The sequence below is a fragment of the Aedes albopictus genome, chromosome 1 (assembly GCF_035046485.1).
Source record: "Aedes albopictus strain Foshan chromosome 1, AalbF5, whole genome shotgun sequence".
Lineage (NCBI taxonomy): Eukaryota > Metazoa > Arthropoda > Insecta > Diptera > Culicidae > Aedes > Aedes albopictus.
In genome coordinates this window covers 197,199,757-197,217,177 of record NC_085136.1, presented here as the reverse complement: position 1 = coordinate 197,217,177, position 17,421 = coordinate 197,199,757, and the positions used below count along the sequence as shown (strand labels likewise).

Here is a 17,421-nt window from a genome sequence, read left to right as displayed (position 1 = left end):
AGACCCACAGAATACGCCTCCAAGTATGCAATCGCAGTGCATCCTCATGTAGTTCGTCAGAAGACCAAAATATATTTACAGTAGAAAACTTGTAATGTATTTTGGACATCACCTATTTTAAGCGTTCTAGATGAATGTTAAGAGATTGGCTGCCTAATGCTTCTTTATTGAACATGTTTCAATGCAATAAGGCTTTTACATTTCTTACAATTATTAATTCAACGATTTTGAATCGAATATTGTATGTGACTGCGAAGTGTATGTCGTCTTGCATACCTGTGCATTTGAGGGGTTTTAGTGAAATAATTTACATTTTCGATAATTTTGAAGTAAATTCTTAATTGTTAAGCGTATTTTCAACGTAAGTCATCAGAATAGGGTCTATTTGATCCAATAATCGACATTGAGAAGTATCCACTTTTATTAGCTCTCCGGAACAAGGCATACATCGCCGTGCATGTCCAAATTATATACATGTCCAAATTATATTTTTTACCCTACAGGCTGTAATACAGTACACTCTGGAAAAAATCTATACTAAATAGTATAAATCCCACGCTAAATCACTATTCGCCTGGTTGACCCCAAGCTCAGTTTATATACAAGCTATACTCCCTAAGTATAACTTCGATATACACATATTCTAGTATAACTTCGATTTATCGAAGCTAGTATAGACGAAATTTAGTTTAATTTGACTAGAATTAGCTTTGTTTTGATTTTTTTCTTTAGAAAAATAAAAAAGTTAAACAATAGACATTTAAATTTATAAAGAAGATAATTTATTCAGGAGGTAATACAAAGCAATAGTCTTTGTTGCTCGAAGCCTTTTCCGTCAACAAAATGATGCCGTTTTCAATGGAACTGGCTGAGCAATGTTTCGATACGGTATTCGGTATTTTCCAGCTCATTGCCGCCGCCGTTAGCCACTGGATGCTGCTGGAAGCGATCTCCCAAGATATTGCAATCGGTGTGTTCACATTCCGCAGGTTCGTTAGCCTCCGTACCTGGTGTTGTGCTCGGTGTTGTGAGCCAGTTCCGGCAGTACGGGAACCATGGTGAAGTACAGGAACGTTCTTGCGGGAAATTGCATCGCGATTCTGGTGACATTCAGGGGTTCCCCGTGCATACTTTAGATTCCGGATGAGGTGCGGCGCTGTGAGCGGGATCTGCAAGTGGTTCCATATGTGTTGCGTTCAATTCCGTGATAGCCATAATGGTCTGCAAGAAAAATCCAATCTATTTGTAACTTAAGTCAGTCGCATTCAACACCAAGTCTAACACTTACCATTTTTCAACTAAATCCACGAAAAACCTCGCGAAAAACGAAAGCCAAATAGGTAAGCTAGTTGATTTCCGGTTCTGGAGTCGACGCAATGATTCTCGCAACTTGGCAATTTTGGAATTCCTTCTGCTGTTGAAAACCGTTGAAACCGACCGTTGAAAACTATTTTAGATTTTTTGAATACTTTGCGAAAAATAGCTTCATGTTATTTTACTAAAGTATAACTTTTTAATATCCTCTAGTATACTTGTTAAGCTGAAGAAAGTATAAATGACGGGAAAACAAAAAAGGTATCAAATAAAATCTAACAAAGTTTTATTCTGTTTTTGAGTGTATACACGACGTAATACAATAAAAGTAGCCATCAATAACGCAGACGAAGGCACCATCGGGTAGGTGAAAACAAGTCGACGGAACAAATGGTTCGACGAGGAATGCACAACGATTTGGTTGAATGACGCAGAGCGAGCGATATTGCTGCAGCATCGGACCCGGCAGAACGTGGAAAGATGCAAATAGAAACTAAAGCAGCAGACCGTGCGAAGAAATATAACAGCTGTGCCGTTTTCAAGTAACACGAAAAATCTACCAGAAGCTCAACGGCTTCGTATTACTACTCGTAATATGCAAGGATAAGGAAGGGAGCTTTTTCACAGACGGACGTGAGATGATTGAAAGGTGAAAGCAGTGCGTCTATGTACACCTGAATGGCGTGGAGAACGTAGGCACGGGAGAACGGGCAATGGATTTAAGCGATGGAGGAAACTACTTCGCCGATGCAGCCGAGGACGGAACTGGTCCAAATCCCTCGCTGAGAAAAGTTAAGGTCAAACCCAACCAAGCTGCCTGTGAGGATGGCATCGCAACTCAACTCACCAAGATGGGCACCGATATGGCTACACCGGCTGATACTCAGGATCTGGGAAATCAAACAGCTACTGGAGGAGTGGAAGGCCCCATCCACAAAAAGGCGATCATTTGGAATGTCGTCTACAAAATGCTATATCAGATCAAATTCTGTCGTGGGTTACCAAAACGAATGAGTTTTAAGGAAGTTATCAAACCGTCTTTATCGAAGGCCGGCCGACAACGTATCAGATGATCACTGTATGGAAAATCCTCCAAAAATGCAAGTCTCAACGTGAGGAGACGAAAGTTGGACCGAGAGTTCGCTGCACTGGACCCAGCATCCAGAAGTTGACGGAAGCCGGGAAAAAAGCACGGTGGGCAAGTTACAAGAATGCCGAAAAACAACCCTGAAATAGATGTTCGTCACATAGCTGGTTGGTACAAATCGTCGAGGATCACAGTGGACATGATGGATTGGCCGCTAAATTATTGGCCCATACTGGCGTTGAGCACTACTAATGCACAGCTCGTCAAACAGATGTGCACAGACGAGACCCCTTCAAAAACCTACCAGAATTAATAACTGCTACCACATTGTCAAGCCCCAATACCTACACTACAAAGGCAAAGAAAGACTCTTGTTAAAAACAAAACATCAAAACAATTCGGTTTGCACCACTGGCACTGGTCCGAACACGAAATTTTTTCTCTGCGATGCCCTGTAGGCACCTATGTGTGTATGCTTATTGCTTACGCATGGCAGGCATTTTTCCATGGTAACATTTCCTCCGTCCACAGCTTTATCCTGTTCTACCTTTGCTTGTCAAAAGTGAAACTTCACGTCAAATTCATTCCAACCGCCGGTGTTTGCCAGTACAACAGTGGAATGGATGCAGTCCATTCTTGTGGTGGTTAGGCACCGAACAACGGTTGCGACGACGACGACGACGACGACGACGGACGGTGTGCGGGTTCGGTATTCTCATCGCACGGTGTAGTGGTTTAGACTCGCACGGTTGACACTTGAGGTGAGATTTTGTGGATTACATTCGTTACGCTATCTGACCTGCTGGCCGGAATAGTACCTACCTACATACCTCCTAGTCAGTGGGGAGCGATGTGTGCTGGACAGCTGAACCAATGTCCAACAGAGTCGGTATGAGATAGCGGCGCTACGATAATTGTAAACCGATGTGGCTTCCGTCAAGATGTCACAGGGAGGACGCAGTGCGCTTTCCCATTTGAGATCTGCCGGACGTTCGTTGAATACCTGGTCCTACCTGCTGATAGCAATGACGTGCTTAGGGAATGAAGAAGATTCTACCTGGGGTATAGACTGTTTCAGAAATTATAAATATACTTTGTTTATTAAATTAAATGAACTTTTCTAATGATTTTTACCAACTTCTTTCAGCGTATAGCATATTATACTCCATATTTTTATATTTCCTTTCAAATGTATTGGTATTTTAAAAAACAGTCGAGTTCTCTAACAAATAACTTAATTTTTCAAATTTGCATTTGTACAAAGGTGTTTTTTTAATGATTTCAACATTTTTTATCACTAAATACCAAAAATTATCTAAATTTTTATCACATTCGCTTTCTCAACAAGTTGTCTAAGGAATGCCTTGATCGAAATTTGGGAAAAATCGATAAAGGCATTTCCACAGCATTTTTTCGGAGATCAAGATTCTCATTTTTTAAGGTTTTCTACGGAGCATAAGAACTATCACACAGTTTCTTTGGTTTCCTGAACGCATTTATTCTAAACAAACTTATTTTTTCAGCTCATTCGATCCTTCAGATGGCAAAGCTTGTCATACCATAAAAACGAATGCAGTAAACAGTAATTAAGACATTCGTTTGCTTAACGTTTGTTGCTACTGGTGTTGTTCAGAAATTTGAAACAAAAATTTTTGTTTTGAGAAGGCCCGTAATGGTGGTTCTTGATCAAATATTCCAGTAAAAATAACCCTTACCAATCGAGAAATATCTTTTATTATCGATACAGCAATTTTTATTGTGTTTGGAAATTAAATATTTTATCTGTGAGGTTTTTTTCATTTCTACTATGCTACATTTTTTGACCACTTTGTGCAACTTCAAATTTGAATCATCTAGTTTACAGAGCCCTATTTTTTAACTTTTATCAGAAACATCAACAAAATTGGTATTATTTGCTTCGTTAGCATGTTTACTATAAGAGCTAGAAGAAACTTTTTTGGATACTGTGCTCAAATTGAAATGGCAGGTTATCGTTAGTGTATTTATAATTTCTGAAACAGTCTATAGACAGAATGAAATGCAATTTTAATCAAATTCAATCTCTCATATTTTTTTTAGGTATCATCTTAAATACTATTTTTACTACTGCACAGTAGCAGTTTCCCCGACTTCCCCTTCTCTTGCGCTATCTTGACGGTCTTTGTTACCAACAAGATATCGTCTACGGTCGACCTCTCCTTACGTAGACTGAATTGATTACTCGAAAGCCCATTTATACCCTCGGTGTGGCCCATCGATCTGTAGAGGGGCAGCAGGGATTATAGTCCTGGGGCCTGACGTTCCGGTGACGCCAGGTGTCCTGCAAAGGTGGCAAGGGTGGGCCTGAAAAGGCTGGTCCGTCCCGGAAGGATGAGAACAGGAGTTGCGACCGTTGGTAGGTCCTCAGCAACCACAGATTAGTTCGAACCAAGGGGAGGACCCCCGTTGGACGAAGGTCGAGCAGAAGAAGAAGAAGAAGAAGAAGAAGAAGAAGAAGAAGAAGAAGAAGATAAAAGAGCTTAAAAGAGTAGGTGCCAAGATACGATGAGGAGGCCAATACCCGATGAGGTGTCATGATGCGATGAGGCCTGGTGCCAATATTCGTTGAGACACCAAGATGCGGTGAGGGGACCAACACTCGATGAGGATTGATAGCCGTGCAGAAAGTACTTGAGGCGGAAGACGCTTCGAGCCAGAAGGAAGCCTCTTAGTAGCAGACGTAGCTTGGAGCCAGGGCCTGGTAGCAGAATCTGCTTGGAGCCAGGAGGGTAGCTCGGTTGCTAAGGAGGAGCTCGGTAGGCTGGAGGAGTACGGCCAGGTGAAGCTCTGGACGCGTCGGATCTGGGGTGTGATGAGGAGGAGTGTTGAATGGTAAATAAATTGTAAATATGTTATACCTAGATTGAATAAAGGAGAGGCACTGAGCTGGTAGCAATATCAGTCAGTGCCTGGGTTTGGAGAACAAAGCCTCGTCTGTTTTTTATTTCCAACAGGTGGCCGCTGCAGCCGTTAGGCTACAGAAGGGGCCGGCAGGGATACAGGAAGCTTTGGTTCAGCTACCTGTGGCTGACGTAAACAAGTCCGTTAAAGTAGAGAGGATTAAGGTAGGCTGGTGGGTATGTCATTTGACGTGCCATGAGCCACCGGAAGTTTGTTTCAGGTGTCTGGAACCAGGACACAAGTCATGGGACTGCGAAGACATTGACAGGAGCAAACTGTGCAGGCGATGCAGGTGGCCGCTGCAGCCGTTAGGCTACAGAAGGGGCCGGCAGGGATACAGGAAGCTTTGGTTCAGCTACCTGTGGCGGACGTAAACAAGTCCGTTAAAGTAGAGAGGATTAAGGTAGGCTGGTGGGTATGTCATTTGACGTGCCATGAGCCACCGGAAGTTTGTTTCAGGTGTCTGGAACCAGGACACAAGTCATGGGACTGCGAAGACATTGACAGGAGCAAACTGTGCAGGCGATGCGGCGCCGAAGGCTATAAGGCACAAGGCTGCACGAGTCCACTTATTTGTCTGATTTGTACCGGGAAATCCGTGAACAACAGCCACCCAACAACGGGTGTTCCAAGGTGCCCTGCCTTCAAGAACCACACAGCTGAAGCTGAGCCACTGTGACGCAGCACAGCAACTGCTTTGTCAGGGGGTTTCTGAGTGAGGGACGGATATCGCCATCTCAGCGGATCCATATCGAGCACCCATCAGCAACGGCAATTGGATCTCGGATGGGTCCAGAAAAATAGCGGCGATATGAATGACGGGTAAATACCCTGTCCAGGAGTTGGTGTCTTCTACCTATGATGGTTTCGTGGTCGCTAAAGTAAACGAGGTTCTCTTCTATAGCTGTTATGCGCCTCCGCGCTGCCTCGAGTAGTTCATGCGGCCTAGCCGCCTTTTCCTCTGAACGCTGCCTGCTGTTGTTATATTTAGTCGATACTGTATCGAAACACCAGGTGATCGCTGTCAGTGTAGATATCGTCTACTCTCCAGTTCGAACTACTTGTTAGGCCGGGACTACAAAAAGTAACGTGAAAAATCGACTCCGAATCGTTCCAACTAAAGGTACTCCAAGCCCTCGCAAGTGAAAGACATCATACTTTGACGAAGGGGTATTTTGGGAGGTTCCGCCGTGAGCGAAACCAACTTGGTTTAGACGGTGACGAGCTAGTAGCGGTGCTCTCGCGTGCCTGCAATGTGACCATGTCTAGGTGAGTCCACTATGGAAATGAAAGACCACCGGCTTACTGGTGGACTCAAGCGATTGCGGACCTGCGCCGCGCCTGCCTACGGGCTAGGCAGGGATGCAGCGAGCACAATCAGAGGAAAAGCGGAACAAACGACTGGTGGTGATCGCCGTTGCAAAAGCCGCGCTGAAGGCTAGCAAAAAGGCCTGTTTTGAGGGTCTTTGTCAGAGTTTCAAGACGAGAGATGTAATGGCTCCTAAAAAGTAATGTCCAGAGATACTTTGGGGCTGTTCATAAACCACGTAGACCAAAATTTGACCATTTCAGACCCCCCCTCTCCCCTCTCCCCTCGTAGACTTTTGTCCATACAAAAAAAGTGAAATTTGTATGGAGCGTAGACTTTGGCCAGACCCCCCCCTCCCCCCAAAAACTCTACGTGCTTTATGGACGGCCCCTTTAGAGGATCATCGAGGGTTTTTTTTTCGCGTCATGATTCTAGTCCTTGGCCTCCTTTTGTAGGACAGTCAGTGCGGCTTCCGGAATGGGAGGTCGACCGTAGACGCTATAGCGTTACAAAAACCGCCGAGATAGTGCTCCAGCGTAAGAGAAGGGGGATTCGCTACTGTGTGCTCCTGTAGGGGAGACTGGGGAGACTTGATCCCTTTTTCTTAATTTACCTGAAACTTTAAGAAAAAACACAAAACTAGATCCGATTTCCGTACAAAATGGCAGGTAAACATCTATTGAAAGTAAATACACGACCGAAGGCCTTTAAATTATTGTGTGTAAGTTTTCAAAACTATGTTTTTATGGAGGCATGTCTTATGATGTATTTTTCAAAAATGGGTGACACTTGATCCCCCTTTGAGCAAATGGTTTAATTAAAGGGAAAATAATTCCAGAGTCTTCCTATTCATTTTGTTTTCGAGTTTTCGTGTATTTTCGATGAATATGGAGTATTTGAAATTGTAAGATTTCCTTAAACTTTTAAGGACATGCCGTATTTTCAAAATGGGGAGACTTGATCCCCATTTTCTTGGTTTGTACTAAAGTTATAATTATCTGACACATTTTATCGTTGAATAAACTAGAATTCCAAGTAAATAGAGGCTTCCGAATAGAATTTTATTTTTCACATTATACGTGTGTGTAATCCTCGAGGGATCAAGTCTCCCCATGTCACTGATGTGTATACTAAGCTGAATTAATTAAAATATGTTAACAACAGCCTTATTTGGATAAATAAGTTTGAAAGTATTTTATTTAAACTATGTGCTGTGAAATTTTGACACGATTTGGTTCAATTTTCACAAAGTTATTGAGATTTTTCGGGATGTCCTAAAAGATTTCTGAAGGACTGAAAACAAACCATCAGCCGTTAAAAAATAATGCAATGTACAATCGAAATCACTTGTAGCCAAAACATAGTCGTTTGTCCAGGAGAAGATTTGGAAAAATTATGCTAGAAGAAAAATATTTTTGATTCCGAGCAAATATGGGGGGAACAAGTCTCCCCAGCGATCAAGTCTCCTCAGTCTCCCCTACAACCAAAAACCTGCGCTTTCGACACTCCTTTGTGACTTGTGTGTTGCTTGGGGTACCTACCGTGTCACACGACGCGCTCTGCGTCATCACTGGTATGGTGCCTATTAGCATTCCACCGAAGGAAAGTATACCCATAGTTTGATTTCGAAGGTAGATAGTTGGATTAACAGGCGCCATGGGGAAGTAACATTATTTCACCTGACTCTCGTCCATTGTTTCGGGTATGCGGATTTTCCCGAATGTACGATTTGTGCTGGTTCTGAGGCAGAAAACTTTTGTTCGTGTGCCCGCGTTTTCGCACAATGCGGGACCGCATGCGGGGAAGACACAACTCCGGACTATCTTGTCCAGAGGATATGTAGGGATCAAGTATCAGTAGATTGGACCCAGAGGCAAAGTCTCCTCCATTTGGAAAATTTGTGCCATTAAAAAAATGTGTAGGGATGAGTTTGGCTGGAATGCCGTTTCAACGGCTATCACCTACATCGTCTTGGAGCTACAGAGGAGGAAGCGCGTGGACTCGGAGAATGGCTCGTTCAGATGCGATACAGGAGGTGATCCAGGGGTTCGGAGATGGCTTCTAAGGGCAAACTGATGCCCTAACAGTGATTAAGTGGCCGCGGAGAGAACAACCTGGTAGCGTTGCTGTCGTGGCGTCGGTATACTGGGTTGAATCCGAGCCCGCGGTTCGGTAGCGCAAGCACGCTCTCTAAGTGGACTCTCTAAAGCTAGTCATCGATGTTCGTTACTGCAGGCTACGCAGCTAACCTTGAGGGTGCGATGTGCATTCTTGGTGGTTTCGAAGAGATGTAGGGTTCGGCAACCATGGGATGGTGTTTAGTGGGTCGACGAGGGAGTAGTCCTGGCTTTTACTTTTGTTGTAGAAGACGGCCTTAGTGTGCCGGACCTTCCTGTTCGGGTGTCTGTTGAGCAGAGTTTCCCCCCATGATTTAGGAGAAAAAAAATTCTGCCCTGAGACGCCAATGGCGCTCTTTACACACCGTTCATCATGGGACTTTTTTCAACGAAGCTACTAGGAGGTCAAATCGGTCAACCGGGGTAGGTACACATAAGCGAAATTGGAGGTGCAAGGACTGTGAGAGCAACCATCTGTCAGATGTAATTTGCGACCAGTTGAAAAGGTGAAATTCATTTAGCGCAATTGAATGCGAATGGAAAGAAGGCAGCATAAATTGCATTACTGAGTAGATTTGATTCGGCCTCAGCACGTGAATAGTCGGAGGCAAGAAATAGTTGATTGCTTCAGTGATGGATGGCTGAGTGGCGAGCTGGAAATTTCCAGCTTCTAGAATAAACTTTACAAATAATGTACGTTATTATGCTGTGCACCGCTATTCTTTGCATCGGCAGACTTCTATTAGCAATTCTTTTTCTGGAATTCTTTGGAAAATGTCATCATCTCATATTTTTCAATCTGTCAAAGATATCAATGTTACCAAACTGGAGCAGTTCATGAACTTTCGCAATTTGTTGTTCAATTTACTTTTTTGTCTCTATGTGATTGCTTACTTTTATGAGCATATCAGACATCTTGATGACGCCAACGCGGATAAAAAATCTTATACAGATATAATTAGACTTGGATCAAGCTTGCAGATTTTCCTCCTTTTCCACGTAGTGTGTCTATAAGTGAACCATTATTGGATGCTAAAAGGCAGGTGACTACCTGAGGGCCATTATTGCTCCGGTCATGAACGTGCGGAGCAGAAATGATCCCAGGTTAAAAGGTTTTTAAGAATCTGCCACAGGCGCCTTCTCACCTCTGCTGCGTGCAACCTTCTTCTCCCGTAGAAGCCGACTTGTTTTCTTTGCGTACTGCAAGCCCATCTTCCCCCCATCGCATTGCCCAGAGGGAGGTTCTTTTGCCATCTAGCAGAGACTAAAAAACTCATTTCGGGCAAAAATGTGCTGCTGTGCTCATTTTCCAAGTTTGATGTTTGTTTTTGCCCCAAAGTTAGCGTTGCCGGCCGCGTTTTGTTGATGCTCGGTGTACTGTTTGCACTACTGCACAAGAGAAAATTAAACTCCTTGCGGGGCACCATGGGCAAGAATAGAGTTTTGAGCAACACTATGTTAGGCGAAAAGTTTAATCTTGTTTTTTAATTTACTTATCAATATACAGTTCGAGTTCTTTAATTTTGGAATGTGTACCTGTACATACATAGCAAAACCAGAAGAAAATTAAGCGTTGTACTCAAAAAAAAAATACTGGTATTTGAGAAAAGGTAAAATGAAACCCAAAACAAAAGTTTATTCACAGTGAATTGAATGTGCTTTTGCCAAGAAATTTCCCAACTGATTCACAGTGCTGTGGGTTTGAGCTGGGTGTAGCTTTGACTGCATAAAAAGACGGTGAGTAAGGGATAAGTGCTATTGGCAGCTATTTAGGGCGGTATTTTTTTTTTTCATTTCTTGCAAAGAAGCTTTAGTAAAGTTCAGATAGTGATAGACTCGGGTTGAGTGCTGAAAACAGTAGAAGAACATACACTCTATCTCTCCAACACATGTCCTGTTTTGGTGCAACCATGAGAGGTGGTAGGTGGAAAACTAACAAAACAACAAATTACTGGTGAGGTTCTGCCAGGAAGGAGAATTGAAGCTCACTAGTGTGCTTGTTGAAGGTAGTGTGTACGGTTGACCTTGTTTTGCTCACATATGGGGTTGCCAGATCTCCCGTGTGTAGGTGGGTTGTAAAGGTTCGCCCAGTGAAACCACATCGTTGATTACACATAGCTATTTCACGAGAAACTGATATTACACATTCGTAGGAAGTAGTTGAAACCTCCGCAAATATGTGAATCCCATATCGATTCCTATGGTTTTGGTCAAAGTATCATGTGTGGTGACCAGACTAGAGCTACAAAGGCAAATTCACGCAGCAGTAACAATAGAGGAGACCATTTTAAATGTGGCCTGGGGCATGACTCAATTTGAACCACGTTTCAATCTATCGTTGAATTGGATTTCGAATAGTGTTCTTTGTCTGTATTTAAACTACAGTGAATTGAAAAGATATGCGTGTGATTTTTTTTGCATTACAAAAATGTCGGACTTATGAAATGCGTTTTAAAAAGTAGTTCAAACAATTGATCTATACTATACTAGCTGTACCCGGCAAACTTTGTCTTGCCTACTGCGTTTTTTGACGTTTCAAATTTGTTGCCAAAGACCAAGTCCCCGGTCAAAATGAATGAAAGATCGATTTTCAAAAACTCACAATTTTTCCATGTTTTTTTGACTCATAAACCTTCCTTGGGTGAAAACTAACAGAACAAAACTAAGACGACCAAAATCGGACCTTCCGTTCGCAAGTTATGCGCGGTCCCACGTATGTCACTGCATTTTTATATACATAGATAATTTTTGGGAACATTTGTTGAATATCCACAAATGTTTTCAAAGTTAACAAATAACATTTTGAAACGATTTTGAGAGTCACTGTAAGTCCGTTTCTTAGTGTTTATCTTTTTGCTTTGGTCAACATCTACTTTTTTATTCTTCAATCACTTAACCTAATTTACAGCTCTTTTGTCCACTAGGGCACTACGTGAGCGGTTCCAATCGGCACTTACACTTTGTACAGCCCCCAAATGTATTCTATTCTTATTCTACTATATCGAACTGGTTGCTTTTGCGCTGCTGTCACTTTTCTACCCTGTCCTGTCCATGGTAGAATGATAAGTACGAGGATGTTGATGTGTGGCTCTTGTTCCTTTTCCAGTCCGATTGGGGGTCCATCATGAGTTGCCGTTAGCCAATATCTTAGTTTCCGGGTCCGTTGGAGCATATGCTCTGAAGAGAGTCAGGTGCCAGCCGCGTTGGGGGAAGAGCAACTGACGAAAAATTGCAAGTGCCGGGGCTGGGATCGAACCAGTCAATTCGTCCGGATTTAGCCACTTTCAGGATGCCGGGTTCACCGCAGAGTGCAGCGAGCTCGTGGTTCGACCTTCATCGCCACACACCATTCTTCTGCACGCCGCCGAAGATCGTGTTTAGCACGCGTCGCTCGAAAACACCGAGTGCGTGCAGGTCATCCTCGAGCATGGTCCAGGTCTCGTGCCCGTAGAGCGTCTTGTACATGGTACATTTAGAGCGAGGGTGAATCTTTTTTGACCGCAGTTTTTTCTGGAGCCTGTACTGCCCTCGGATGCATAAATGTCACATGTTACAATAGAAAAACACGAGAAAAACACATTTCATGTTTGAATATAAACTTTGGCTGTTGTTGCGTTTGATTGACTTCAACGCAATTCAACTATTGAAATATGTATAAATTTATACGTTATACGATATACTTAAAAAAAAAAAACTTAGCAAAATATGTCGAAAATGTCGAAATGTAACATGTGTGTTAAAAAACGGCTTCGAAGTACGGTTTTTCCCTCTACTCGACTGGAAAGAACGACTTTATTTAACATACATCGATCCAATAAATTCAATAATTACTCACAAATTAGTTTCCTTAATATCCAAAAACTCCAATTACGGATCAGATTCTGAGGTTAGGTGAGCTAATACGCAAAACAAAATCTTAATTAAACTCAGATCCAACTAATTCAGTTGTCCGTACTTACTCATCAATATAAATCAGATCGGTATTAAGATTATACGATAACTTCGCACCAAAGACTAACTATAGTTTTACTGTAATTTTAGGAATAAATGTAAGTTCATCACAAGGCATGTGCACGTTTGTAGATAGATTTAAGTTGCATGGATATTTCATAGAATAGATCAAATTATTCACACTATACCGACCTCAACCTATAAATAATTCACGTTATTTTACTGTAGTTAGTTAAATGAACTAATTTATAATAGAAATAATAGCAATAATCGAAATATTAAGTTTTCCATCAACTTCACGTTCTTCTAGGTATGTTTTCATTTGCTTTTTGCTGTCGTGGTTGAAGAGCTGTCATCGATAAATCACGGTTGACGTTCAACGCTACGTCACGCCGCCTCTATGTAGAGTAGATCCAAAGGGCCTATCGTTCGTATTCCGCAACAATGTGACATTTATGCGTCCGACGGCAGTGTAGTTAGGCACGACTCCCACTGATGATGTCGTATGCCGGCTTGAAGTCGATGAGCAGATGGTGCGTTGGGACCTGGTATTCACGGCATTTCTGGAGTATTTGCCGTACGGTGAAGATCTGGTCCGTTGTCAAAATGGTGATCGCCCGAATTTACTCACTAACTACTCTCACAATAACTTGTCACCTTTCTTGTGAATGGGACAGATTATCCCTTCCTTCCACTCCTCCGGTAGCTGTTCGGTTTCCCAGATCTTGACTACTAACCGGTGCAGATAGGTGGCCAACTTTTCCGGGCCCATCTTGATGAGTTCTGCTGTGAACCCGTCCTTACCAGCCACTTTGTTGTTTTTGAGCTGATGGATGGCATCCTTAACTGCCCTCAGCGTAGGAGTTGGTTCGTTCACGTCTTCCGTTGTACCATAGCCATTTCCTCCACTGCCTTGATCCCCCGTACCTATATTATCTTCGCTATTCAGGTGCTCGTCGAAGTGATGCTTCAACCTTTCGATCACCTCATGTCCGTCAGGAGGCTCCCGTCCTTATCCCTGCAGATTTCGGCTTGCGGTACGAAGCCTTTGCGGGATGCGTTGAGCTTCAGGTAGAACTTTCGTGTTTCTTTTGAACGGTAGAGTAGTTCTATTTCCATGCGCCGCTTTTTCTCCCTGAAAAGGCGGGTCTGCTGCTTCCGCTTCTAACTGTATCGCGCCACATCCTGTCGGATTGCATTAATGCCGCACTGCGTCCTTGTCCTCCAATACCGCTCTGCACTTCTCGTCGAGCATACCATCGTCCGGAAACGCTGCCTCAAATTCTTCGCGTATGCGGTGGCAACATCCGGTTGCTTCAGTCGTTCTGGATCGTACCGGGGCGGCCGCCAGTACTGTATATCGTTAATAAGTGGGAGTTTTGGGCGTCGTTAACTACCGTGAATCGCAAGTCAGTCCCATCTGCATTTTGGGAAAAAATGAGTTAATGAATGTTTTCAAGCTTTCTTCGGATGATCTTTCAGCTGTGTGCAAAATAATACATAGTTTGTTCAGTAAAATTGAAAAACAACACCAAGTCAGATTGTCCCATAATAAAATGTAATCGCAAGTCAGTCCAATTACGAACTTGTGCACCCTCCAGTACAAAACCTGACAATATTTTAGCCAGTTTTATATTTTTTACTGTTTCGTTTTCACGTTTGAAACAATGTGTGAAGGTTTCATGATGATCGCAAAAGTTTTCAATTCATGGCGATTTTTTAGAGTTTCACATAAGAAATCGAATTTGAAAACTTCAGAGGCCATTTTCTCAATGCCTACTTTTTACATATGGGACTGACTTGCGATTCACGGCAGTTAATGTCGGAGAAGTGCCGTCTATCAATCAGAACGTAGACGATTTGAGATTCCATTCGCTGTGGTGATCTCCAGGTGTAACGATAAGGGAGGCTATGCTGGAAGAAGGTGCTACAAATGGCCATGTTCTTGGAGGCGGAAAAATCGATGAGGCGTAGGCCATTTTCGTTCGTCAGCTGGTGAGCACTAAACTGTCCAATCGTCGGTCTGAATTCCTTCTCCTGGCCTACCTGAGTGTTTAGGTCTCCTATGATGATCTTGACGTCGTGGCTTGGACAGCGATCGAACTCGTGTTTAAGCTGCGCATAAAATGCGTCTTTGTCATCATCAGTGCTTATGCTTCCGGAGTAAGGGCTGTGCACGTTTATTATGCTGATGTTGAAGAATCTGCCCTCGATCCTCAACCTGCACATTCTTTTGTCGATCGGCCATCTCGCCGATCACTCGCCTCTGCATGTCGCCCATCACAATAAAAGGTGTTCCCAGCTTGCGTGTGTTGCCGCAACTCTGGTAGATGGTAGATTACCTCCAAACGTTCGCACCATAGATCCTGCCCACGTAGTATGCGGGTGCTCCCGATGAAGTTGAGTGATCTGCAGTTCTACGTACCGAGCTTCCACTGAGTCGCCATTGATATCGGTTCGCATTCTTCTCTTGTTGATTTTTCGGTGCTTGTATTTTTTACGGCTTACTCGTAGGGTATGACATCAACCCTCTAACCCAGGGAACTACGCTCACCTTCCCGGAATCTACGGGTTTCGCATACGCCTGTCTTTGCCGGGAGTGGTGTTTTAATGGGCGCCCAGGAGATAATATTTTACCTGAGCTTCAATCCCTCAACCATGTGTTAAATCAAGACCAACAATTGAAAAGGCCACATCAACATTTTGTAAACAAACATGTTTCTGTCGACTTGAGGCCTTTTGAACTCCACCCACTCACTTCACCACCACTAACAGAAAGCGCAAACATCAAGCTTTCTGTTTATGGTGGTGAGATGCTTGGGTGGATCCCAGAAGGCCCCAAGTCGACAGAAACGTGTTTGTTTACGCAATGTTGTTGCGGCCTTTTCAATTGTTGGTCTTGAAATGCGAAATAAACAGCAATAATTTTAATAAGTGTAAGAAGAATTCGGTTCACCATAAATGGATTATTATTTTATTCTTGTATAGAAATCTTAAGGAGAAACTTCAGAGAATACAAACATGGCTGCCACAATGGCCGACTTGGTCCCCTACTCACGTTTTCAAGAGCACCAATCTTGAAAATTTGTAAAAGCTGCCTCTTTTTGGAAGTGAGCAAAGCCAGGAAAAACAAATGTGGCTTGGCTCGATGCTTTGTTCGTCAGATGTGTGCCTCTAAAGTTTGTATGAAAAATTGCAATGGGATTTCTTGATGTTTCACCTTAACGTCACTGTGCTATGTGACTAGTTTCCATTTAAGATTGGCTAAACTTTAACTCATTTCATTCAAAAATGCCAACACTGGTTCAGCATTCATAAGATATGTACGTAGCATGCTCTTTCTGGTATTTCTATTGTCGATGGTACATTGCTGGCAAGAAATAAAGGTCAAAAGTCTGAAATACATGCTGCACAAAAGAGCAAAGCTGACAACAGAAAAATTAGAACTCTAAAGGGACTAATTGTATCTGGGACGGTTCTTTCGACGTGCACAAATGGATTGTACGAATGCAGAGCTTGAGTGTGTATGAGCAAATTCTTATCCGTTGAACAAATGAAGACACACCAGAAGCATATGCCCCTCTCTTTGTATCCACACAATACCCCACCGGTGCTTTTCGTTATTATGCTCTACATTGCAGTGAGGGTGGTCGTAGTCGGAGTTATTATTCTGTCTGTGCAAGATTTCGTGATAAAGATGGGGAGGATGGGCAGCAAGTAAACAACTCGACGACAATTGAAACCATCTGGTTGTTTTATCTTTGCAGGTCGGCCAGATCAGGTGCACAACTGTACATTGGCCAATGTCTCCATGACGTCACTGAACGTGAGGTGCTTCGAGGGATTCAACGGAGGTTTGGCACAGTCGTTCTTTCTAGAGCTCCGGGACACTCACACTCTGGAGGTTCGTTTCAACAACACCTCACCGATTCCAAGGTTCACAGTGCCAAATCTTCACCCCAGTGCTGTGTACCAGCTGGCTGTGTATGCCTTCAACTCCAAAGGCAAATCCGAACCGTACGTGATGAGTGCAGCAACACAGAGGCTGCCGGAGAAGCAGATGAACTCCGAAAAGGGTAAATATAAAAACATCTGCTCAAAAGAAATCTCATTGATGCAATGTTTTAAATTTGTTCTATTTATATCGGTTCAATTAGCAGAGCGACCCAAATCACCCCTGCCATTGACACCGACCATGTCGATTGCCATCGGTCTTGGGGCTGCCGTTCTGATTGGAAGCTGTGCAATTGTTTTGGCTCTGAAATTTCCCTGCGGAGCCAACCGTCGACGAAACAAGGAAACAGCCCAGAGCACGACCGTGAGAACTTCTTCGCCGGGCCCGAGTGATAAAAGTGTGGCAAGTAAGGAGTACGACGGCAACGAAAGCGACGAAAAGAACCCAGATGTAATTCCCGATACGATCGATTCCGATGACCAGGTGAGTTTTGCGGTTTTGTTATTTGGGATGAACCCTTGTCACTGTAACTTTTGGTGAAAAGCTAATTAAACGTAGGCTATTTTAAATAGCCTATCTTCCACCACAACACCATTTACAACATCAAGTGTGCCCTTTCGAAACGAGTACTGCAGTTGTAAATTTAACAGTTGGCAATTCAAACCCAACTGAAATTCACATTCTTTGTCACCATGTGGGTGCGATTACACTTCAATGTTCTCTTTCCATTTCTCTCTAATTCTCATTT

The 17,421-nt window shown here is 43.2% G+C and overlaps 1 protein-coding gene across 4 annotated transcripts in view; it reads left to right on the top strand.

Moving 5' to 3' along the window:
• The window catches only part of LOC109423252 (hemicentin-2), a 759,984-nt gene that overhangs the window by 717,367 nt on the left and 25,196 nt on the right, over positions 1-17,421 (top strand). For 2 of the 4 annotated variants that reach the window (XM_062846089.1, XM_062846091.1), the window contains 2 exons: positions 16,486-16,794; positions 16,876-17,156. In XM_062846089.1, the coding sequence (XP_062702073.1) occupies positions 16,486-16,794; positions 16,876-17,156 (590 nt within the window). Of the gene's footprint in view, positions 1-16,485; positions 16,795-16,875; positions 17,419-17,421 lie in introns of those variants that run through there. The other 2 variants (XM_062846090.1, XM_062846092.1) reach the window with 2 other exon arrangements.